This window comes from Spermophilus citellus (genome assembly GCF_964194105.1).
Source record: "Spermophilus citellus genome assembly, chromosome: 2".
Lineage (NCBI taxonomy): Eukaryota > Metazoa > Chordata > Mammalia > Rodentia > Sciuridae > Spermophilus > Spermophilus citellus.
The window spans coordinates 196,031,033-196,054,873 of NC_138183.1; the positions used below are offsets into that span (position 1 = coordinate 196,031,033).

The window sequence follows — 23,841 nt, forward strand, 5'->3', positions numbered from 1 at the left end:
TTTGATTGGCATTGCAGTAAACCTGTAGAGAACTTTCGGTAATATCGCCATTTTGATGATGTTAGTTCTGCCTATCCATGAACAGGGTATATTTTTCCATCTTCTAAGATCTTCTTCTACTTCTCTCTTTAGGGTTCTGTAGTTTTCATTGTATAAATCTTTCACCTCTTTTGTTAGTTTGATTGCCAAGTATTTTATTTTTTTTTGAGGATATTGTGAATGGAGTGTTTTTCCTCATTTCCGTTTCAGAAGTTTTGTCGCTGATATACAGAAATGCCTGTGATTTATGCGTGTTGATTTTATATCCTGCCACTTTGCTGAATTCATTTATTAGTTCTAGTAGTTTCTTTGTAGACCCTTTTGCGTCTTCTAGGTATAGAATCATGTCATCTGCAAATAGTGATAATTTAAGTTCTTCTTTTCCAATTTTTATGCCTTTAATTTCTTTCGTCTGTCTAATTGCTCTGGCCAGTGTTTCGAGAACTATATTGAATAGAAGTGGTGATAGAGGGCATCCCTGTCTTGTTCCGGATTTTAGAGGGAATGCCTTCAACTTTTGTCCATTCAGAATGATGCTAGCCTGAGGCTTAGCATAGATAGCTTTTACAATGTCAAGGTAAGTTCCTGTTATCCCTAGTTTTTCTAATGTTTTGAACATAAAGGGATGCTGTACTTTGTCGAATGCTTTCTCTGCATCTATCGAGATGATCATATGGTTCTTATCTTTAAGTCTATTGATGTGGTGAATAACATTTATTGATTTCCGTATGTTGAACCATCCTTGCATCCCAGGGATGAAGCCTACTTGATCATGGTGCACAATTTTTTTGATGTGTTTTTGTATTCGATTCACCAGAATTTTATTGAGGATTTTTGCATCTAGGTTCATTAGAGATATTGGTCTGTAGTTTTCTTTCATTGAGGTGTCTTTGTCTGGTTTCGGAATCAGGGTGATGTTGGCCTCATAGAATGAATTTGGAAGAGCTCCCTCTTTTTCTATTTCCTGAAATAACTTGAAAAGTATTGGTATTAATTCTTCCTTAAAGGTTTTGTAAAACTCCGCTGTATACCCATCCGGTCTTGGGCTTTTCTTGGTTGGTAGTCTTTTGATGGCTTCTTCAATTTCATCCATTGATATTGGTCTGTTCAAATTGTGCGTATCCTCCTGACTCAGTCTGGGCAAATCATATGACTTAAGAAATTTATCGATGTCTTCACTATCTTCTGTTTTATTGGAATATAGGTTTTCAAAATAATTTCTAATTGTCTTCTGTATTTCTGTAGCATCTGTTGTGATATTGCCTTTTTCATCCCGTATGTTAGTAATTTGAGTTCTCTCTCTTCTTCTCTTCGTTAGCATGGCTAAAGGTCTGTCGATTTTATTTATTTTTTCGAAGAACCAACTTTTAGTTTTGTTAATTTTTTCAATAGTTTCTTTTGTTTCAATTTCATTGATTTCCGCTCTGATTTTAATTATTTCTTGCCTTCTCCTACATTTGCTGGTGTTTTGCTCTTCCTTTTCTAGGACTTTGAGATGAAGTGTGAGCTCATTTATTTGTTGGTTTTTTCTTTTTTTGAGGAATGACCCCCAGTCGATGAATTTTCCTCTTAAAACTGCTTTCATTGTGTCCCATAGATTCCGATATGTTGTGTCTGTTTTTTCATTTATCTCTAAGAATTTTTTGATTTCCTCCTTTATGTCTTCTGTAACCCATTGATCGTTCAGTAACATATTGTTCATTTTCCATGTGATGTAGGATTTTTCCTTCCTTCTTTTATCATTGATTTCCACTTTCATTCCACTATGATCATATAAAATGCATGGTATTATCTCAACTCCTTTATATTTACTGAGGGTTGCCCTATGGCATAATATATGGTCTATTTTTGAGAAGGATCCATGTGCTGCTGAGAAAAAAGTATATCCATTTGATGATGGTTGATATATTCTATATATGTCAGTTAAGTCTAGGTTATTGATTGTGATATTGAGTTCTATAGTTTCTTTATTCAACTTTTGTTTGGAGGATCTGTCCAATGGTGAGAGAGGTGTGTTGAAGTCACCCATAATTATTGTGTTGTGGTCTATTTGATTCTTGAACTTGAGGAGAATTTGTTTTATGAATGTCGCAGCACCATTATTTGGTGCATAAATATTGATAATTGTTATGTCTTGTTGGTGAATGGTTCCTTTTAACAGTATATAATGACCTTCTTTATCCCTTTTGATTAACTTAGTCTTGATGTCGATTTTATTCGATATGAGGATGGCCACCCCTGCTTGCTTACGAGGACCGTGTGCGTGGTATATTTTTTCCCATCCTTTCACCTTCAGCCTGTGTATGTCTTTTCCAATCAGATGTGTCTCCTGGAGGCAGCATATTGTTGGATTTGTTTTTTTAATCCATGATACCAGCCTATGTCGCTTTATTGGAGAGTTTAAGCCATTAACATTCAGAGTTACTATTGATATATGGTTTGTACTTCCATCCATGTTTGATTGTTTATCCTTTTTTTAAAAAAAATTTAGTTTGTTTCTCCTTGATTATCTTTCCCCTCGCCCTCTGTCTTTACTGACGCACTTCCCACTGATGGTTTTGGTTATTGTCTTTCATTTCTTCCTCGTGTAGTGTTTTGCTCAAAATGCTTTGCAATGCTGGTTTTCTGGCTGCAAATTCTTTTAACTTTTGTTTATCATGAAAGATTTTTATTTCGTTGTCATACCTGAAGCTTAATTTTGCTGGATACAGAATTCTTGGTTGGCATCCATTGTCTTTCAGTGTTTGAAATACATTGTTCCATGACCTTCTTGCTTTCAGTGTCTGTGATGAAAAATCCGTTGTTAACCTTATTGGTTTACCCTTGAATGTAATCTGTCTCCTTTTTCTTGTAGCTTTTAATATTTTCTCTTTGTTCTGTATATTGGATATCTTCATAACAATGTGCCTTGGCGTTGGTCTACTGTGATTTTGTGTGCTCGGTGTCCTGTATGCATCTTCAATTTGTATATCTGTTTCCTTTTTTATTTCTGGAAAGTTTTCTGTAATTATTTCATTCAGCAGGTTACTCATTCCCTTGGTTTGAATCTCTGTACCTTCTTCTATCCCGATGACTCGTAAGTTTGGTTTTTTTATGTTATCCCATAACTCTTGGATGTTTTTCTCATGATTTTTTACCAGCCTTTCTGAGTTCGCTAGACTCTTTTCAAGATGATATATTTTGTCTTCATTCTCTGACGTTCTGGCTTCTACTTGCTCCACTCTGTTAGTGATACTCTCAATTGAGTTTTTAATTTGGTTTATCGTTTCCTTCATTTGTAGAATTATTGTTTGATTATTTTTTATAATCTCTATCTCCTGATAAAGATGCTTAACTTCTTCTTTTATCTGTTCATGTAATTCATTCTCAATGTGTTCTTTCGCTGCTTGAATTTGCTGTCTTGTATCCTCTTTAAGGTTCCATTCCATCTGTCTAAGGTGTTCCTTGAGTTCTTTATGTGACCATTTTTCTGATGACTCTAGGTCCTCCTGAATATTTAGGCTGTCCTGCATTGTTTGTACTCCTTTTATTCCTTGCTTTTTGAAGCTGCTCATGTTACTTCTTGTTCTGTTTGACTGCTGGGTTACTGTTTACTCCTATAAATTTATTTGATGCATGGGAGGAAAGGTATTAGAAGGGAAGGGAAGAAGTCACTAAAGAGAATGAGAGTAAGCAGGTAGAATTCAAGGAAGGGGGGATAAGAAAAATGAAAAGACAAAAGAAGAAAAAAAATAGGAAATAAAAAAGAAAAAAAAATTTAAAAATAATAATAATAAAAAAATTAAAATTAAAATTAGAAGAAAAAAATTTTAAAAAACATTGTAAAAAAAAACAACAAGAAATAAAAATGAAAATGAAAGAAAAACCCAAATCAAAAAAAAAGAGAAAAGAAAAAAAGGAAAGAAAAAAAAAACTAATAAATGCAGTCTTAGAGTTTGATTAACTTCTCTTCCAGTAGGTGGCGCTGTGCCCACAAGGTCAAGTTTCTCCTGTCAATACGCGGGAACCAATCACTGTGCAGCAGCTCCTCCCAGACTGGGCGAGTCTCCAATCCTGAGTGTCTAGGGCCTCCTCTTGTGTCTAGTCACTTCCCACTTTTCCTCTAGCCAGGCCCCTCTCACGGGTGCCGCTCACCACAATACTGGCTACACGCCAGGTCTGCTGCTCCCGGGAGCCCTGTTTTCATGAATGACTGGGCACACTCTTCCAGTTTGCCATTCCCTCAGACCCTAAGTTTGTAGAGCTTGGGGCTGAGAATCCTCAGCGAATTTTACTTGCCCTCCGGTAGCCACTCCCCCGGTAGTTGGTGCAAGAGACCTCAGCAGTCAGCCCTGGTGGGAGCGGTAGTTCCGCGCCGCGGGTCCGGAGCCACCTCTGATTCCCTCGGGCTGGCTGTCGCACTCACGGGAGAGCTGGGAGGGGCCCTTAAGGTTTCCCCGATGTGTGGAGAGGGAAGGCTAGGGGATCACACACCTGTAGCTGCAGGTTTCAATGAAGTTATCTCCTCCGCAGCCGTCTGATGACGTCAGTTCTCTGCCATAGTGGTGTCTCTTGCAAATGGCGACAGTTCGTTTCCCTTTGCCGGGCGACCAATGCAACGGGTGGGTCCTTACTGTCTCTCTCAAGCCCCGTTTCAAACCTGTGGCTACTACTTATGAAGGCTGGGTAGGCATTTACCTCCGTAGGATGAGAAGGGCTGACCAGTTGTTTCAGCCAGATGGATTAATGCTGAGTCACAGCTGTTTGTCTGCTGGAAGCAGGCGAGCTTGAATTCAGCCGATCCGGGCTCAGTGTGTGTTCTGAGAGGCCCAGACTGTTCGCCCCAGATCCACATCAGCTCAGCATTGCCTAGTGATCATTGTTGGGGCGCCTGGGTCTGGAGGGCCCTGATGTTCGGGTGAGGAGGGGCCGCTGCTGCCGCCGCCGCCGCCGCTGCTTCAATTCTGTCTTTGTAGCATGAAACAACCATAGATAATATATCAGTGAGTGAATCTGGCTATGTTCCAATAAAATTTTATTTACAAAAGCAAGTGGCAAACTGGATTTGTTCCATGGCCACAATTTTCTGACCACTGGTCTGTAGTGTAAGGTCTTATAGGAAAGGAGAATGGCCAAGACTGGGAAGTCAGTCTATGGGCCACATTGTAAAAGACCTTAAATGACAGAGTAAGAAGTCTGGAAATAATGGGGAGTTTTGAGGTTTTAAGTAGGTAAATTGGTCTAGTTAGGTTTGTACTTTATATAGATTATTCTAGTGTTTAATATGGTAGAATTGAGACTTAGATGTGCAAAAATGAGGGAGAAATGAGTCTCCTCTCCCTAACTTCTATCCAAGGTCTTCTGATGTCATTGTGGACATGTATTTCATCCCTGAATCATCATTGTTCTAGCACTGTGTGTTAAAGACATTCAGAGCTACATAGCTAAAATTTGGGTTCTTGCTGGATGTTTAGGAGATAAACAGGAGTTGTCTAATATAGAACATGTTGTTTATGGATTCTTAATACTAGACAGTGGGCTTTCAGGGGAAGTGGGAGTGGAGGAGGCCATGTGGTTTGGTTTAGAAGATATGGAAGGTAGGTAGTGAGGAACAAGATTGGATGGGGAAAGAGGATTAATTGGTTTTAAGAAGAAAACCAATTAATTTAAAACCAGCTCTCCCCAGGAGAGCTGCTCAGATCCCTATATCCAAAGATGTGTTGCTCTTCTTCTGGCCTATGTTAGAAAACTCTGAGCCTGTATTATGGGAATTCTAGAGAGATATCCTTCTCTGTTCCCATCCACACTACTTCACTACTGCCAGCTACTGGGAGATCACTTTTCTGAGCTCATGAGCTAAATATACCTAGTGACAGCTGGTACCTTGGCACTTAGGCGAGATATTGAGATATTGAGCTGCAGTTCTAGCCAGTGCTCCATTCCTTCTGGTGAGGCAAATTAAGACACATCTTTTAGAGAGTCTCTTTGGATCCTCTTGAGGGAGGAGCTGTTTGTTCAGAGTCTGAAACAGTAAATCCTGTTTTGTGAAAGCCAAAAGTGGCCTGTTTTGTTTTGGCTTTTTGTTGCTTTTGAACTTTTTTTTTAATCAGACTTCAGCTATTAACCGGATATAGGACAGTATTAAAGTAAGATGTAATAATGAGTACCTCAAATATATTGGACATCAGAGTAGTAGTTCAATATAATATTCTAGTGTGTTATGCTTATAACTGGGTGTCTGTGAGCTTCTATCAGTGGGATATGGTTGGCAAGGAAGGTAGACACATAAAAAGACTGATAAAGGTATGCATGAAGTTGTGCGAATATAGAAAAGATCATCTTTGATCAAGAGTCTTTTTCTCTTGCCAGGTGTGATGGCACATGCCTGTAATCTTAAGGACCTGGAAGGCTAAGGCAAGAGAAATGAGTGCTAGGCCAGCCTAAGCAACTTAGGTCCTAAGCAATTTAGTGAGTTCCTATCTCAAAATAAAAAATAAAAAGGGTGAGGATGCCCCTAGTTTCAACAAACAAACAAACAAACAATAGCGTGTTTGCTTTGAAAACACAACCTCATAATGAGTCAGTCCCTTAGCCACTGCCCTCCCCTTCTAATCAAATTATATCCCTTAAGCCTCTCCTATATAAAATTGTAAAAGTCACTGGAGTTTGGTATTGTTAGATCCTCTTCATTTTAAATATGTTTTTAGTTGTAGGTGGACACAATACCTTTATTTTATTTATTTATATTTGATGCTGAGGATCAGTCCAGAGCCCCACATGTACTAGGTGAGTGCTCTACCACTAAGCCAAAAGCCAAGCCACTAGAACCTCTTTGTTTTGTTGTTGTTTTAAAAGACAGTCCGAAAAGCAAGGCTTAGGTTCAACTTTACAATATACTTTGGAGCCAATAAAAAAGATCCTTGTAAAGGTAATTTATGACTTCTGCAAACATGTCTCATCCTACTCAAATGAGAGGATAATTAGCTCTTTGTTTGAGAGACTAATAAACCAAGAGGCTGAGAAGGTTGTCCAAAAGCCTCATAGGAAATAAGTGGCCTGTTTTATAGGTTCTGATTTCTTTATAGTATATTGTCTTTCTGACTCTTAAGGCTTGATTGTTGCAACCTCACTTCTTTGTTCTCTAAAATGGTTCCAAAAAGAATCAGACCCTTTCTTCACATAAATTGTCTATCTTCCTTGTCCATCATTTGGCACCATCTTCTTGCTGGTCTTGTTTTCTAACCCTGTTTCCTCTTGGCATGTGTTATGACACCACTAAGGCTTGTGTGCTTGTATGTGAGTTCCTGTGTAGGTACTTTTATTTTTTTCCAGAACTGGGGATTGAACATAGGGACACTTTACCAATGAGCTACATTCCCAGCCCTTTTTATTTGGGGACAGGGTCTCACTAAGTTGCCAAGATTGGCCTTGAATTTCTGATCCTCCCACTTCAGCCTCCCAAATCACTGGAATTACAGGTGTGTATCACGACACCCAGCTTGTGTAGATCTACTTTTTATACTTTCTGTGAGCTTCTGTGCCATATACATATTTCATGATCAGGCTTTCTTACTTCTTGTGAGTTCCCTATAAACAGCTGGTATCTCTTATCAGAGTATTTCCTAGAGTTACCTGGTAATTGTAGAAAAAGCCCCTTCTTTTAGTGTTTCCTCTTCTAAGGCCTGTTGGTAGTTCAGTGAGGATAAACATATAACATTTTTGTCTGTTTTGGTTACTACTTCTTGCTCTAGTACCTGGAACTATACCTGGTACATGGAAATTTTCATTAAATATATGTTGAAATCTTAGTTACTTGAGAGACAGAGGCAGGAGGATTGCTTGAGCCCAGGAATTCAAGGCAGCCTGGGCAACATAACAAGACTGCATCTTTAAAAATACACACACACACACACACACACACACACACACACACACACACTCGTGCATGCAAGACAATGCAAGAAAGTTTAGATGTAAAATGATTGTGTTATGAGAGTCTTAACCTAATCAGCACATTAATCCTCTGATAGGAATTAACTGGGTAGTAACTGTAGGCAGGTAGGGTATAGCCGGAGGAGTTGCATCACTGGGGGGTGTGCCTTTGAGGTATATATTTTGTCCCTACTGAATGGAGCAGTTTCTCTCTGCTATGTCCTAAGCTGCTTTCCTCTGCCACACCCTTCTGCCTTGATGTTCTGCTTCACCTTGAACCCAGAGTGGTGGAGTTGGTCATCTATGAACTGAGAACTATGAAACTGTGAGGACCAAAGTAAACTTTTCCTCCTGTAATTTTTTTTTCAAATATTTTGGCTACAACAGTGAAAAAGCTGACTAAAATTTGTGTGTGTGTGTGTGTGTGTGTGTGTGTGTGTGTGTGTGTATACTAACTTATAAAGAGTAAAGATGTATTTTGGCTGACAGTTCTGTAGATTCCAATCCAAAGTTGAGTGTCCTAATTTCTTTGGGTCTCTGAGTAGTGGAGCAAAAATGACTTATCACCAAATCAGGAAGTAAAGAGAAAGAGGAGGAGGCTGGAGGCCTACAATTCCCTTTGATGGCATGCCCTCAGTGACCTAAGGATCTTTCAAATATTGCATCACATCTCAGTAGTGACACTTTATAAACTAAGCCTTTAACACATGGACCTTTGAGTGGTACTTATCTAAACCATAATAATGAATCACTAATGTTAGCTTATATTCAATGGGAGTGGAATCCACCTTTGATAGGAGGATTGTCAAGGAATTTGGGGACAATTTGAGAACTTGTGGATGTTTTAAAATCATCACAGCAAGTAATTTAACTTTCTGAAACTAATATGATTTGGGTACAAATTGCATTATCTTTGAGAATGTTATTATTCTTATTTCTAGAATAGGTGTGATAATTCATTGGCTGTGAAGATTAGATGAGAAAATATTGTGAATGTTCTTAGAATATTTCTTAGTATATAAAGAAGTACTCAAAAATTGTTAATTATTCTTTCTATTCTTTCTTCCCTCTTCCAGCTTATTAAATTCCAGTTAACTGTCATTTATCTTCCCATAATTCAAAAAACAGTATGAGGAAAGAATTTCTAATTCATATTTATTTTTTTCAAGTGAAACATATTATAAGAAAATGTAGTCTCAATAAGGAAAGATACATGAGTGATATAATACACATGTATTGGATAAATGGAATGTGCTGTGGATAGCTCGAGGCAAATGACTTGAGTGGAGATCTTGGTGTGCTGGCTCCCAGGGATCTCTTGTGACTTGTGTGCTTTCCCCTTGCAGTTCCTGAGGGAAGACCTCAATTACCATGACCCAACAGTGAAGCACAGCACCTTCCATGGTGAGGACAAGCTCATCAGCGTGGAGGACCTGTGGAAAGCATGGAAGTCCTCAGAAGGTAATAGGCAGCCTTGTGTCATTCCTAGTTGTTAGAAGGCTCAGAGAAGAGAGACGAAGATAGCAAATTGAACTTAAAGAAATAGGAACATAAAATACTAGTATGATAAGAACATAAAATACTTAGTTAAAAAGCAAATTATTGAAATGATTCTATATATAGTCATTGAATAAGACTAAGTAGTCACTATGCTGGGAACTGGGAAAGATTCTCCAGAGTCAGAATGTTTTTTGAACTCTAGCTTATTCTCTACTTCTCTCCTTATTCCCACCCCATGGGAATCTCTTAGCTTCTGATGCATCATCTCTAGAGATAAAGAGCGTGCTGGTCTCTTGAGGCAAGCTGTTTCTTCTGTCGCTCCCACTTAGAACCAAAGTAAAAGTTGGATTCTCCTTTGAGTTTTCTCTTTTCCAGGTTGAGTAGCCCTACTTCTTTGAGAAAACATTTTCTCAGCCTCGTCCTCCTCCTCAGATATCTTTTTTTTTTTTTTTTTTTTTTGGTGCTGGGGATTGAACCTAGGGCCTTGTATATACAAGGCAAGCACTCTACCATCTGAGCTATATCCCTAGCCCCTCCTCCTTAGATATCTTGGTTTTCAGCCTTGTCCTTCTCCTCAGATACCTTGGTTTTCTGCCCGTAAAAAAATTTTGTGAACATGTTTCTTAGATCCTGGAGTTGGACACAGACTCCCAAATTCTTACAGAATTGATCTGGATTGTCACCTCAGTTCTGAACCCTGTTCATCTGTTAACATAGTCTAATTAGGACTGATCCCTTCAGATGTCACATTACTCTACTGATTTGAATTGAATTTATTAATGAAAACTTTAGATCTTTTTCATATATGATGAAACTGCTTAATCATGACTACCATTTTTTTTTTCTGTAGTATTTTCAGAGTATTGTGTAAAGGAATATGTCTACTTGTGTGAGATTTGACAGGAAAAGTAAAAAAGAGGGCTTAAACTTTCTCTCCATTTATATCTGTGACTAGAGCTTTCTTTGATATAAAAAAAAATTGGAAACAGTCTCTTTTCAGGGTCCTTAGCATGGGTTCTTGGTTTAGTCAGCCTTTTGTCTCTGTGACCAAAACACCTGGCAAAAACAATTTAGGGAGGAAAGATTTATTTTGGCTCGTTTTTGGAGGTTTCATTTGATGGTTGGCTAGCTCTGAGGCAGAAACATGGAGGAAGGGCCTGGTGGAAGAAAGCTGCTCAACTCATATTAGCTAGGAAGCAGGGGTGGAGTGTGGAGGGCAGGGAGAAGATTAAACCCTCTGCTTCCTTTAATTGAGTCCCACTCCTAGTAATCCATTCAGCCAGTGGATTAATCCACTGATGAGGTCAGAGTTTTCATGATCCAATCACTTCCCCAAAGCCCTCTAAACACATGAGACTTTGGGAGACATTCCTAAGATATAATGATAAACCTAAGAAGGGTTTTCAGATGAGGAACCTTAGGCCTTGGCCTATAAATTTGCTAGTTCATTATTATGCATTTAGTAGAGCCAGGACTTCAGTTTTGGCCTTCTGATCTCCACGCCAATGCTTTTCCTTAAAATCTTGGTTGAAAGCACTGATCTGGTGATAGAAAAGACTACTTTTGGTAGGAATGAGGCAGTTTCTATTTTTATTTAAATTCTTACCTAGGATTATGGAATTTTAGATCTGGAAGGGCTCATCTATAATGTAGGTAGAGAGTGTTAGATTTGAAGCAGGAAGACCTGGAGTCCTGGTTCTGGGATGGACAAGCTTCTTAATTCTGTTTTGTCAATTTAGAAGGAGCATAAGGAAAGAGCTTCCTGGAAATCTTCAGAAGCTGAATTCCTTGTGTGTATGTGTGTGGGGGTTTCTTTAATAGTTCCTGAGCAACTCAAACTGTCTACTAATAAAAGATGAAGTAGTGACATGAACTTTGGAATTAGACCAATATTGCCAGGAAAGATCTTCCATCGGTACCATTTAATTTTGATTTTTTTTCTCCAGTGATATAAAGATAGGGTACCTAATTTTTAAGAGTGGACCTTTGGGGCTGGGGTTGTGGCTCAGTGGCAGAGCGCTTGCCTAGCATGTGTGAGGCCCTGGGTTTGATCCTCAGCACCATATAAAAATAAAATAAAGGTATTGTGTCCAACTACAACTCAAAAAAAAAAAAAAAAGAGTGGACTTTTAAAGTAGGAACTTAGAATGAAAGATGGCAGAGAGAGCATTCGTAGCTTTTTCTAAAAACTCATAGAGAAGTAGCTGGGAAGAGAAGGTGACCAAGAGGAAGCAAAAATAAAGGAATTGAATCATAATACTAGAAAACAGCTCCAAGCAATTTTCTGGTAAGAACATTATTTTTGGACTCAGCAACTATTTGGAACACTTTTAGTATATTCTAAATTACAGGAAAATGGAAGACAATGGAGTGAGGTTTTGGAGGAGGGGAGCAGAGAAAAACATTTGAATGCATAGTAATGTAGTTAACAGCTAAGATAGGAAAAGTGATTTTAGCATTGGCTTACCATGTGTTATTCCTAGTGATTTGATAAACTAGAAGTAAGATTGTTTTTGTATTCTGTTCTTACCAATAACTTGCCTCCTTATTCAGAACAAGTCCCCTAATTTCTCTAGTGACAATTTCAGGCTACAAAAAACATGTAATATTCTGGCACTGGCTGAAACTGACTGGTCTGAGTTTAGCTAGATGATGTAGATATCAGCAGCAATCATTTGTGTTCAGAACATTCTCTGGCTAATGTCAGTCTCCTCTATGTGATTAATGTTGTCAACATTTTCTGACTAATGTTGGAAGCCAACCTTTTCTCTATTATTTAGATCTAAACAGAAAAGCTTGCTAATCTCTATATTAACCACCTCTGGATTTTTATAATAAAAACAACAATTCAAGGAAAGGTACAGTGGAGCAAGCATATCTGTAATCTCAGCTACTAGTCAATTTCCTTGGGAGGCCAAGGTGGGAGGATTACAAATTCAAGGCCAGTCTCAGCAATTTAATTATACCTTGTCTCAAAATAAAAATTAAAAAAAAAAAGGGAGTGTTGGGGAAGTAGCTCAGTGGTAGAGTGCTTACCTAGCATGTGTGAGTCCCTAGGTTCAATCCCCAGACTGCAAACACAAATAAAGCATGCCTGTAATCCCAGTGATTTGGGAGGCTGAGGCAGAAGTATCATAAGTTCAAGGCAAGTTTAAGCAATTTAGCAAGACCCTGTTTCAAAATAAAACAGCAACTAAAATTTGTATAATATTTAATATGTCCTAGGCACTATTCTAAGTTTTTTATATGTATTAACTCATTTATTTCTTATAAAAACTTTATGAAGTGTAGATACTGTGGTTATCTTCATTTACTAACTACAAAAATAAAGCAAAGAGAGATTAGTGAAACACTTTTAATTCACAAGTTAAGGGTATAGACCCAAAACTACCCTCACTTCAGACATCAGCCATAAGCTTTGGAAATTCACAGGTCTCCTGCAGTTTTTACCAACTGGCCACAAAGTTGGGAGTTCCCAGAGACCTCCTAGGTTCTATAATTTGCTAGAGCTATTCAAAACTCAAAAAAGCCCTGTTTTTAGCATTATAGTATTATAAAGGCTGCAAAATAGGACTAACCAAAAAAAAAAAAAAAAAAAGAGACTCATAGGTTGAGATCTGGCACTTCTATGTCTTCTCCTGGTAGATGGGACAGGACACATTGCCCACCCAGCACATCTATGTGTTTGCCAATCAGAAAGCTCAGTTGACTTTGGTGTCCACCATATTTTTTTAAAGTTTTTTTTTTTTTTTAAACATAGTTATAATTGAATTGTTGGCTTTGTGATTGAACCCAGTCTTTAGCCTCCTTTTTCTCTTAAAAGGTGAACTGGTATTAGCCAAAGCCCCAACCCTCTAATCACCTGGTTAGTCTTTCTAGTGACAAATCTCCCATTCCAAGGCATTTCATTAGCATAAATTCAAGCGTGATCCAAGGGGCCCACCATGAATAAGAAAGATACCCCTGTCACTGGGGGAATTCTAAGAGTTTAGTAGTTACCTCTCAGGAATGGAGGGTGAAGACTAGTCAATTTCCTTATTATACAACCTTAAGTAATTAAGGAAGAACTGAACAGGCTGGACTGAGGAAAGACCTAGAACAAATATAACTTTAGGGATACCAGTAGCAGAGATTAGGGCATTGGCTTTTTCTTATTGGCTCTCTCAGATGATTCTTTTCATTTTTCATCCCTCAATATTTTTGTTCAAGAGTCTAATATGACCGGGGTATGGGTGGAGATGGGTGGGGTTGGAGATGGAGAATTATATTGGCACAGATTGGATTACAGATTTATATAGAGTAGTTGAAAGTGTATGCTACAATTTCCAGTCCCTTAGAGGACCATGTGAGGTAGGGGAAGTGGCAGAGTGGCAGTTCTTTAAAGAAAGGAATGCTGAGTAGATTCTGTAAAATATTTGAGAAATAGAATTGTTGTTGGAATATTTGAGCCGCTGGAAATGGTATTTTACAGAAGCACTGATTTAAGGGGATCCTCCTTTAAAGCATGGCTTTTATTTTTTCTAAACAAAGTGAGTTGTTACTGTTTTTCCTACCCTTCCTGAATACTCGATTTTAAATTATGCTATCTGCCAAACAAAGTATATTTATTTCTTTTTATTTTCTGGTACTTGGGATTAACACAAGGCCCTGCATATAACCCAGGATCTTGTTTGTTTACATTAGGCAAGTACTACTATTACTACTGAGCTACATCCTCAATCCCAAAGTATATTTCTTAAGTAATAATTTCTTTCCCCATTTTTCTGAATAAAAGACACCATAACTTAATCTTTGATTCTAACTAAGTAATATGATTCCAGCTAAAAGTATGGGATCTGATATCTAATTGACTTTGTCATGAGAAAATGTTTATTTTCTACTAGGTTTTTGGAAACAATGAGATAAACTCATAGATCACCATTTCTGTCTATGCTACTCTTTGAAAGAGAGGATTTTTCTGCAGAAGGCAGTGAGTCAATACTGGAGAATCAGGAGGCTTTCAAGAGAAAGCCCAGCAGAACTGGCAACTCTGTTGATATAGCACAGAGAGGCCAGGTGGCACCAGACTTCAGTCTAAACCCTTTCAAAAGTCAGGTCAATATGTAACAGCATCTCTTTTTGCTTTTGCATAATACTAGTAAGAAATATATTCATTTTTCCATTTTTTAGCCCTTTAAAGGTTAATTTGTTAAGTAAATGAATCCTTAAGTCATTTAGATAAAAACATCAGCCATTGTTGTTGCTACATTTTGAGGGAGAAAGATGTAATTATACTGTTGAGCTGCATATCCTGTCCTTTCCTTTCCTTCCCTCCTTCCCTTCTTACCTCCCTCCCTCCCTTCCTTCCTTCCTTCCCTCACTTATTTATTTATTTATTTATTTATTTATTTATTTATTTATTTATTTTAAAGATAGAGAGAGGAGAGAGAGAAAATTTTTTAATATTTATTTTTTTAGTTATCGGCGGACATAACATCTTTTGTTTGTATGTGGTGCTGAGGATCGAACCCGGGCCGCACGCATGCCAGGCGAGCGCGCTACCACTTGAGCCACATCCCCAGCCCTCCTTCCTTCCTTTTAATTTTGAGAAAGGGTCTAGCTAAATTGCTGGGAGTTTTGTGAAGTTGCTAAGGCTGACCTCTAACTTGTGATCCTTCTGCCTCAGCCTCCCAAGTTGCTGGGATTATAGGTATGTGCCTCTGAGCCTGGCTTTCTTTAATATATCTTATGTATAATCTTAATATAATACCATATTAGCTCAACTTATCTCCTAAATGAGATTTATCAAGTTATAATTGATATATAAAAAGTATAAATATTTAAAGTTTATTATTTTTCAAGTCTTAGTGTATGTATACAATTGTGAAACCATGACATCAATGAAGATAGTTGATTTTTCATCATCCCTAAAAGTTTTCTTACAGTCCTTTGTAGTCTCTCCCTACCCCCATGCAACCACTGATCTCCCTTTTGTCACAGATTAGTTTGCATTTTCTAGAGTTTTATATAAATAAAATTATATAATATATATTCTTAAAAATCTAGCATCTTGCCAGGCATGGTGTTGCATGCCTCTAATCCTAGTAGCTAGAGAGGCCGAGGCAGAAGGATTGCAAGTTCCTGACTATCCTCGACTTAGTGGGACTCTGTCTCAAAATAAAACATTAAAAAGAGCTGGGGATGTGGCTCAGTGGTTAAGTGCCTATGGGTTCAATCCTTGGTGCCAAAAATAAACAAACAAATAAATAAGTAAAATCCAACATCTTTCACTCAACATAATTATTTTGAGATACATTCATATTTTATAAGTATGGTAGTTGATTCCTTTTTTTATTGCAGATTGTTGATTTATTGTAGAGATATAATACAATTGATTTACCCATTCACATGTTGGTAGACTTTTGAGCTGTTTCCAATTTTTACCGCTTACAAATAAAGCTTGTGTGAACATTCACTTAAGTCTTTGTACAGACATATATATTTTCTTTCTTTTTTTTTTTACTTTCTCACTGTTTTATTTTAATTGCGTTGGAAAGAACATGAAGTTTGAACATAGTGATGAATCAGACAATGGTAAACATATAGCTGAAGAGAGAGATATATTTTCAGAGCTTACTGTTAAAATAATAGCATTAAGTATTCAATTCAACTATGAGTGTGTGCCTGTCCATGAGGCAGAGGAAGAGACATAAACAGAATGTCAGCTTATTTATAGTAAACTAATACTGTATAATAAAATCAAATTTGGAGTTTTACAGAGGTAAAGCAAAATAAGCAAATAAACAAAAACCATTTTATTTCCCCTTCATTTCCATTTACTATGCTTTCTTTTTTTAAAATTTTTTATTAGTTACTCAAAACATTATAATGATCTTGACATATCATACATTTGATTCAAATGGGGTACGTAATCTTTTTTTTTAAATTACTTTTTTATTTATTTATTTATTTTTATGTTTTTTTTTATTGGTTGTTCACAACATTACAAAGCTCTTGACATATCATATTTCATACATTAGATTGAAGTGGGTTATAAACCCCCAATTTTACCCCAAATGCAGATTGCAGAATCTCGTTGGTTACACATCCACAATTTTACATAATGCCCTATTAGTAATTGTTGTATTCTGCTACCTTTCCTATCCCCTACTATCCCCCCTCCCCTCCCCTCCCAACTTCTCTCTCTACCCCATCTACTGTAATTCATTTCTCTCCTTGTTTATTTTCCCATTCCCCTCACAACCTCTTGTATGTAATTTTGTATAGCAATGAGGGTCTCCCTTCATTTCCATGCAATTTCCCTTTTCTCTCCCTTTCCCTCCCATCTCATGTCTCTGTTTAATGTTAATCTTTTCTTCCTACTCTTCCTCCCTGCTCTGTTCATAGTTGCTCTCATTATATCAAAGAAGACATTTGGTATTTGTTTTTTAGGGATTGGCTAGCTTCACTAAGCATAATCTGCTCTAGTGCCATCCATTTCCCTGCAAATTCTATGATTTTGTCATTTTTTTATTGCTGCATAGTACTCCATTGTGTATAGATGCCACATTTTTTTATCCATTCATCTATTGAAGGGCATCTGGGTTGGTTCCACAGTCTAGCTATTGTGAATTGTGCTGCTATGAACATCGATGTGGCAGTATCCCTGTAGCATGCTCTTTTAAGGTCTTCAGGGAATAGTCCGAGAAGGGCAATAGCAGGGTCAAATGGTGGTTCCATTCCCAGCTTTCCCAGGAATCTCCAAACTGCTTTCCAAATTGGCCGCACCAATTTGCAGTCCCACCAGCAATGTACAAGTGTACCCTTTTCTCCACATCCTCGCCAGCACTTGTTGTTTGACTTCATAGTGGCTGCCAATCTTACTGGAGTGAGATGGTATCTTAGGGTGGTTTTGATTTGCATTTCTCTGACTGCTAGAGATGGAGAGCATTTTTTCATGTACTTGTTGATTGATTGTATATCCTCCTCTGAGAAGTGTCTGTTCAGGTCCTTGGCCCATTTGTTGATTGGGTTATTTGTTATCTTATTGTCTAATTTTTTGAGTTCTTTGTATACTCTGGATATTAGGGCTCTATCTGAAGTGTGAGGAGTAAAAATTTGTTCCCAGGATATAGGCTCCCTATTTACCTCTCTTATTGTTTCTCTTGCTGAGAAAAAACTTTTAAGTTTAATTAAGTCCCATTTGTTGATTCTAGTTGTTAACTCTTGTGCTATGGGTGTCCCATTAAGGAATTTGGAGCCCGACCCCACAATCTGAAGATCGGAGCCAACTTTTTCTTCTATCAGACGCAGAGTCTCTGATTTGATATCTAGCTCCTTGATCCATTTTGAGTTAACTTTTGTGCATGGCGAGAGAAAGGGATTCAGTTTCATTTTGTTGCATATGGATTTCCAGTTTTCCCAACACCATTTGTTGAAGATGCTATCCTTCCTCCATTGCATGCTTTTAGCCCCTTTATCAAATATAAGATAGTTGTAACTTTGTGGATTAGTCTCTGTGTCCTCTGTTCTATACCATTGGTCCACCTGCCTGTTTTGGTACCAGTACCATGCTGTTTTTGTCACTATTGCTCTGTAATATAGTTTGAAATCTGGTATCGCTATACCGCCTGATTCACACTTCCTGCTTAGAATTGCTTTTGCTATTCTGGGTCTTTTATTTTTCCATATGAATTTCATGATTGCTTTATCTATTTCTACAAGAAATGCCGTTGGGATTTTGATTGGCATTGCAGTAAACCTGTAGAGAACTTTTGGTAATATCGCCATTTTGATGATGTTAGTTCTGCCTATCCATGAACAGGGTATATTTTTCCATCTTCTAAGATCTTCTTCTACTTCTCTCTTTAGGGTTCTGTAGTTTTCATTGTATAAATCTTTCACCTCTTTTGTTAGGTTGATTCCCAAGTATTTTATTTTTTTTTTGAGGATATTGTGAATGGAGTGTTTTTCCTCATTTCCATTTCAGAAGTTTTGTCGCTGATATACAGAAATGCCTTTGATTTATGCGTGTTGATTTTATATCCTGCCACTTTGCTGAATTCATTTATTAGTTCTAGTAGTTTCTTTGTAGACCCTTTTGGGTTTTCTAGGTATAGAATCACCAGGCCAAGTTTCTCCTGTCAATACGCGGGAACTAATCACTGTGCAGCAGCTCCTCCCAGACTGGGCGAGTCTCCAGTCCTGAGTGTCTAGGGCCTCCTCTTGTGTCTAGTCACTTCCCACTTTTTCTCTAGCCAGGCCCCTCTCACCACAATACTGGCTACACGCCAGGTCTGCTGCTCCCGGGAGCCCTGTTTTCATGAACGACTGGGCACACTCTTCCAGTTTGCCATTCCCTCAAACCCTAAGTTTGTAGAGCTTGGGGCTGAGAATCCTCAGCGGATTTTACTTGCCCTTCGGTATCCACTTCCCCGTAGCTGGTGCAAGAGACCTCAGCAGTCAGCCCTGGTGGGAGCGGTATTTCCGCGCTGCAGATCCCGCACCACCTCTGATTCCCTGGCTGTAGCACTCACGGGAGAGCTGGGAGGGGCCCTTATGGGAGAGCTGGGAGGGGCCCTTAAGGTTTCCCCGATGTGTGGAGAGGGAAGGCTAGGGGATCACACACCTGTAGCTGCAGGTTTCAATGAAGTTATCTCCTCCGCAGCAGTCTCATGACGTCAGTTCTCTGCCACAGTGGTGTCTCTTGCAAATGGCGACAGTTCGTTTCCCTTTGCCGGGCGACCAATGCAATGGGTGGGTCCTTACTGTCTCTCCCAAGCCCCGTTTCAAACCTGTGGCCACTACTTATGAAGGCTTTTAAATTGGATTTTAAAATGGATTTTAAATTGTCACTCATCTTATCCGCTGTTTCATTTAACTCGGCAGCTCACTCGCGCGGTGAAGAGTCTGCTCTATGGTGCTCCGAGGGAGGCGGCCTTCGGGACCCCCGGGGAGGGGTTGCGGGTTGGGGGAGGGGAGGCAGCGCCTCGGGCCGCCCGGGCCGGGTACCGGACACGCGGGAGATCGGGCGGGGTGGGGGAAAGAAATGGAGATCTAGATTTAGAGACTGAGCTTGGGAGGAGAGACAGCTGGGGAGAAGCAAAGTGGAGAGGCAGAGAGAAGAAGGAGATGGGGTCGAAGGGGTACGTAATCTTAATCTTATTTTTCCACGTGTACAGATTGTAGGATCACATTGGTTATACAGCCACGTTTATACATAGGGCCATACTAGTGTCTATTGTATTGTGCTGCCCTTCCTATCCCCCTCCCCTCCCCTCTTTCTACCCAATCTACTGTGACACATTTCTCTCTCTCTTTTTTGTTCCCCCTCACACCAACTTATATGTAATTTTGCATAACAATGAGGGTCTCTTACCATCTTCCATGCAATTCCCCTTCTCTCTCCCATTCCCACGCACCTCTCTCGTCCCTATTTAATGATAATCTTCCTCTCATGCTCTTCCTCCATGCTCTGTGTTGAGTCGCTCCCACCCTTATATCAAAGAAGACATTCTGCATTTGTTTTTTAGGGATTGGCTAGGTTCACTTAGCATAATCTACTCTAATGCCATTCATTTCCCTGCAAATGCCATGATTTTGTTATTTTTTAGTGCTGAGTAATATTCCATTGTGTATAAATGCCACATTTCTTTTATCCATTCATCTATTGAAGGGTATCTGGGTTGGTTCCACAGTCTAGCTATTGTGAATTTTGCTGCTATGAACATTGATGTAGCTGTGTCCCTGTTTTATGTTCTTTTTAGGTCTTTTGGGTATAGTCCGAGAAGGGGAATAGCTGGGTCAAATGGTGGTTCCATTCCCAGTTTTCCAAGGAATCTCCATACTGCTTTCCAAATTGGCTGAACCAATTTGCAGTTATAGGACACCTATAGCACAAGAGTTAAAATCAAGAATCAACAAATGGGACATACTCAAACTAAAAAGTTTTTTCTCAGCAAGAGAAACAATAAGAGAGGTAAATAGGGAGCCTACATCCTGGGAACAAATATTTACCCCTCACACTTCAGATAGAGCTCTAATCTCCAGAGTATACAAAGAACTCAAAAAATTAAACAACAAGAAAACAAATAACCCAATCAACAAATGGGCCAAGGATCTGAACAGACACTTCTCAGAGGAGGACATACAATCAATCAACAAATACACGAAAAAATGCTCACCATCTCTATCAATCAGAGAAATGCAAATTAAAACCACTCTAAGATACCATCTCACTCCAGTAATAATGGCAGCCATTATGAAGTCAAACAATAACAAGTGCTGGTGAGGATGTGGGAAAAGGGTACACTTGTATATATTTTCTTTTCACTCAGGTAAATACCTAGGAGTGGAATGACTAGGTCATATAATAGGAATATCTTTAAGAAACTATCAAACTGGTTTCCAAAGTAGTTGCACCATTTTATGTTACCACCTGTAAAGTATGAGATTTTTAGTTCTTCCATATACTTGCCAACACTGAGTTTGACTGTCTTTTAAATTTTAGCTGTAGTGTAGTAGTATTTCTTTATGGTTTTATTTTATATTTGCCTAATGATTAATGATATTGGGCATGTTTTCATGTATATAAGTTGCCATTTATTTATTTTCTTTGGTGGAATATCCGTTAACCTTTCATCTTTTTATTGGTTTATTTTTAAATAGAGTTTTGAGAGTTGTTTATATATTCTAGACATAAGTCCTTTATCAGATATAGTCAGCAGGTTCCACATCCACAGATTCAACCAACTTTGAATTGAAAATATTTGAAAAATATTTCCAGAAAATTCAAAACAAAAATGTTTAATTTGCTGCAAATGGAATACTACATAGAACACGTGCAAATTAAGTGATGTGTTGGCACACCCTGCCATAGCCTCCCGCCATTTCACAGATCTTCAGTCTCTCTCCAGCACTCATTGAGTATTGCGTCTTGTTCATTTATTATGTAGTGAGGCCTAGATTGATGTATCTGCATTGAACATGTACACATTTTTTCTTGTCATTATTCCTTAAGCAATATAACAACTATTTACATAGTATTTACATCATATTTGGTATTTTATGTATGTAGTCTAGAGATTATTTAAAGTATACTGGAGGATGTGTGTAGGTAGGTATGCAATCCCTTTCTGATACTGAAGGTAACTACATATATTTTGCAAAGATTTTCTTCTGCTGGGTATGGTGGTACATGCCTGTAATCCCAGTGGTTTGGGAGGCTGAGGCAGGAGGATTCCACCCCCCACCCCAGCCTTAGTTTCCCCTCCTTGTACCATGTCTGGAAATTCTCTCAAAGCTATAAGCTGGGACATTTGTATGAATTGCTTTGTTTGCTTTCTACTTCTAAAATATCACTGTCCATTATAAGCTGGTGTCCAGTGTCTTGAAGACCAATGTTACACATATGTTGTTTGTTTGTTTGTTTTGGTGGGGGAAAGTTATGTGGGGAATGTGTTGTTTCAAGAGAAAGGATAAATTTCATTCCTGTTATTTCATCTTGGCTTGAAGCAGAAGTTACAGCTTAATCATCTTTTGCTTGGACTATTATACTTTGTACTTTTCTTGACTTAACCTAGCTGTACTGCAGTATTGCCTTTAATTGGTTCCAGAATGATCTTTCTAAAATAATACCCGATTAGATTTCTGCTTCTTTTTATTGTTGTTGTTCTAGGGATTGAACCCAGGACCTCAAGCATGCTAAGTGCATTATCTAGCATTGAATTACAATCCCCAACCCCCAACCCTTTTTCTTCTGTTGATAATGAAGCAAACATGCTATGATACCAAATTTCTGGGTGGGAATAATATTCTTAAATGGCATCCTTAAATAGAACCCCGATAAATAGAGATAGTGCTTAAAATGGTACAAGCAAATTCCTGTGTAATCATATATAGTAATCATATTTTTTGGAGAGAATAAATATTGGCTCTTGTATTGATGGGGTAATACTTGATGTGTGTAGAAGGAATGATAAGCTTAGATTACAACTGGTGTCTCATTTGAGATTCAACAAAATAAGGTACTGAAAGCACAATAAATGTTGATAAATTATAGAAAATGTCAATGATTTTTTCATGTAGGTCTACCTATGAGATATTAACCAATACATTGAAGTCAAATGTCCATCCATAAACTCAAAAGTAATTACTTCACTTGGAAAAGAGTATCAATATGTATGTATAAATAAAAATTTTATTTCTTTCTATATTCTGAGGGTTTCTTTATATTTTAATGCTGTAGTCCTCTGCCATTCCTTACCCAATTCTAGTATAGGCCCTAAAAGATATTGTTTCTCTCCAACAATTTGTGTAAACAGTCCTATGTTAAACCAAACCAAACCAGCTAACCAATCAAACAAACAAAAAAATGAGGTATGGTGGTGCACACCTGTAATACCAGTGACTTAGGAGGCTGAGGCAAGAGGATTGCAGGTTTGGGGGTAGCCTCAGTAATTTAGGCCCTAAGCAACTTACCAAGAGCCTGTCTCAAAATAACAAAAAAGTAAAAAAGGTTGGGGATATAGTTGAGTGGTAAAGCACCCTTGGATTAAATCTCCAGTACCAAAGCAATCAAAAAGATTAAAAAAATATAGAGTACCTTCTGTATACCAGGCTTTGTGCTAGATGAGTTTAGCATACCATGCTCATGCTTATTTCTTATTATTTTCTACCATTCCTTACTACATCTCCTTTGTATTTGCACTAATTTATCATCTATTCCTAGGATACATTATTCTTTTTCATCTCTTGGTGCTTTAATATATATGTTATTCCCTCTGTTCTTCCTTCTTTATTTGACAATTAAGACTCAATTGAAGTATCCCTTTCTTTGGGAAATCTTTCCTGAAAACCCTAGGCTAAATTAGGCATATTCTACGTTACTATAATTTCTTATGCTTATCTCATTGTAACACTTAGTGCACTAATTGCAATGGTCTTGTTTCCTGACTGTTTCCCTATCATTCTGTTTGAGGCCAGTGTCTTATATGATTCCATTTCCTAACACATAGCCCAGGGCCTAGCCCAGGGTAAGAATCCGGAGACAAGAGTTTGTCAACTTGGCTCTATCATCATGTGGTCTTACAGTTGTTTTAGCCGTTCAATGTTCCAAAGCTTCTTGTAGGTTTTAATTTTTAAATTTTTTATAGTTGTAGATGGACAACATGCCTTTATTTTATTTGCTGATTTTTGTATGCAGTGCTTCAATGTTCCAAAGCTTCTTGTAGGTTTTAATTTTTAAATTTTTTGTAGTTGTAGATGGACAACATGCCTTTATTTTATTTGCTGATTTTTGTATGCAGTGCTAAGGATGGAACCCAGTGCCTCACACATGCTAGGCAAGCACTCTGTCACTGAGCCACAGTCACAACCCTCCTAGTAGGATTTTTACTGCTCTGTAGCCATGTT

At 38.1% G+C, this 23,841-nt stretch overlaps 1 protein-coding gene across 9 annotated transcripts in view; it reads left to right on the forward strand.

Annotated features, from left to right (window-relative positions):
- STIM1 (stromal interaction molecule 1) overlaps positions 1–23,841 on the forward strand; it is a 225,818-nt gene that overhangs the window by 146,060 nt on the left and 55,917 nt on the right. For all 9 annotated transcript variants that reach the window (XM_081281995.1, XM_081281997.1, XM_081281996.1 and 6 more), the window contains exon 3: positions 9,297–9,411. In XM_081281995.1, the coding sequence (XP_081138121.1) occupies positions 9,297–9,411 (115 nt within the window). The remainder of the gene's footprint in view (positions 1–9,296; positions 9,412–23,841) is intronic.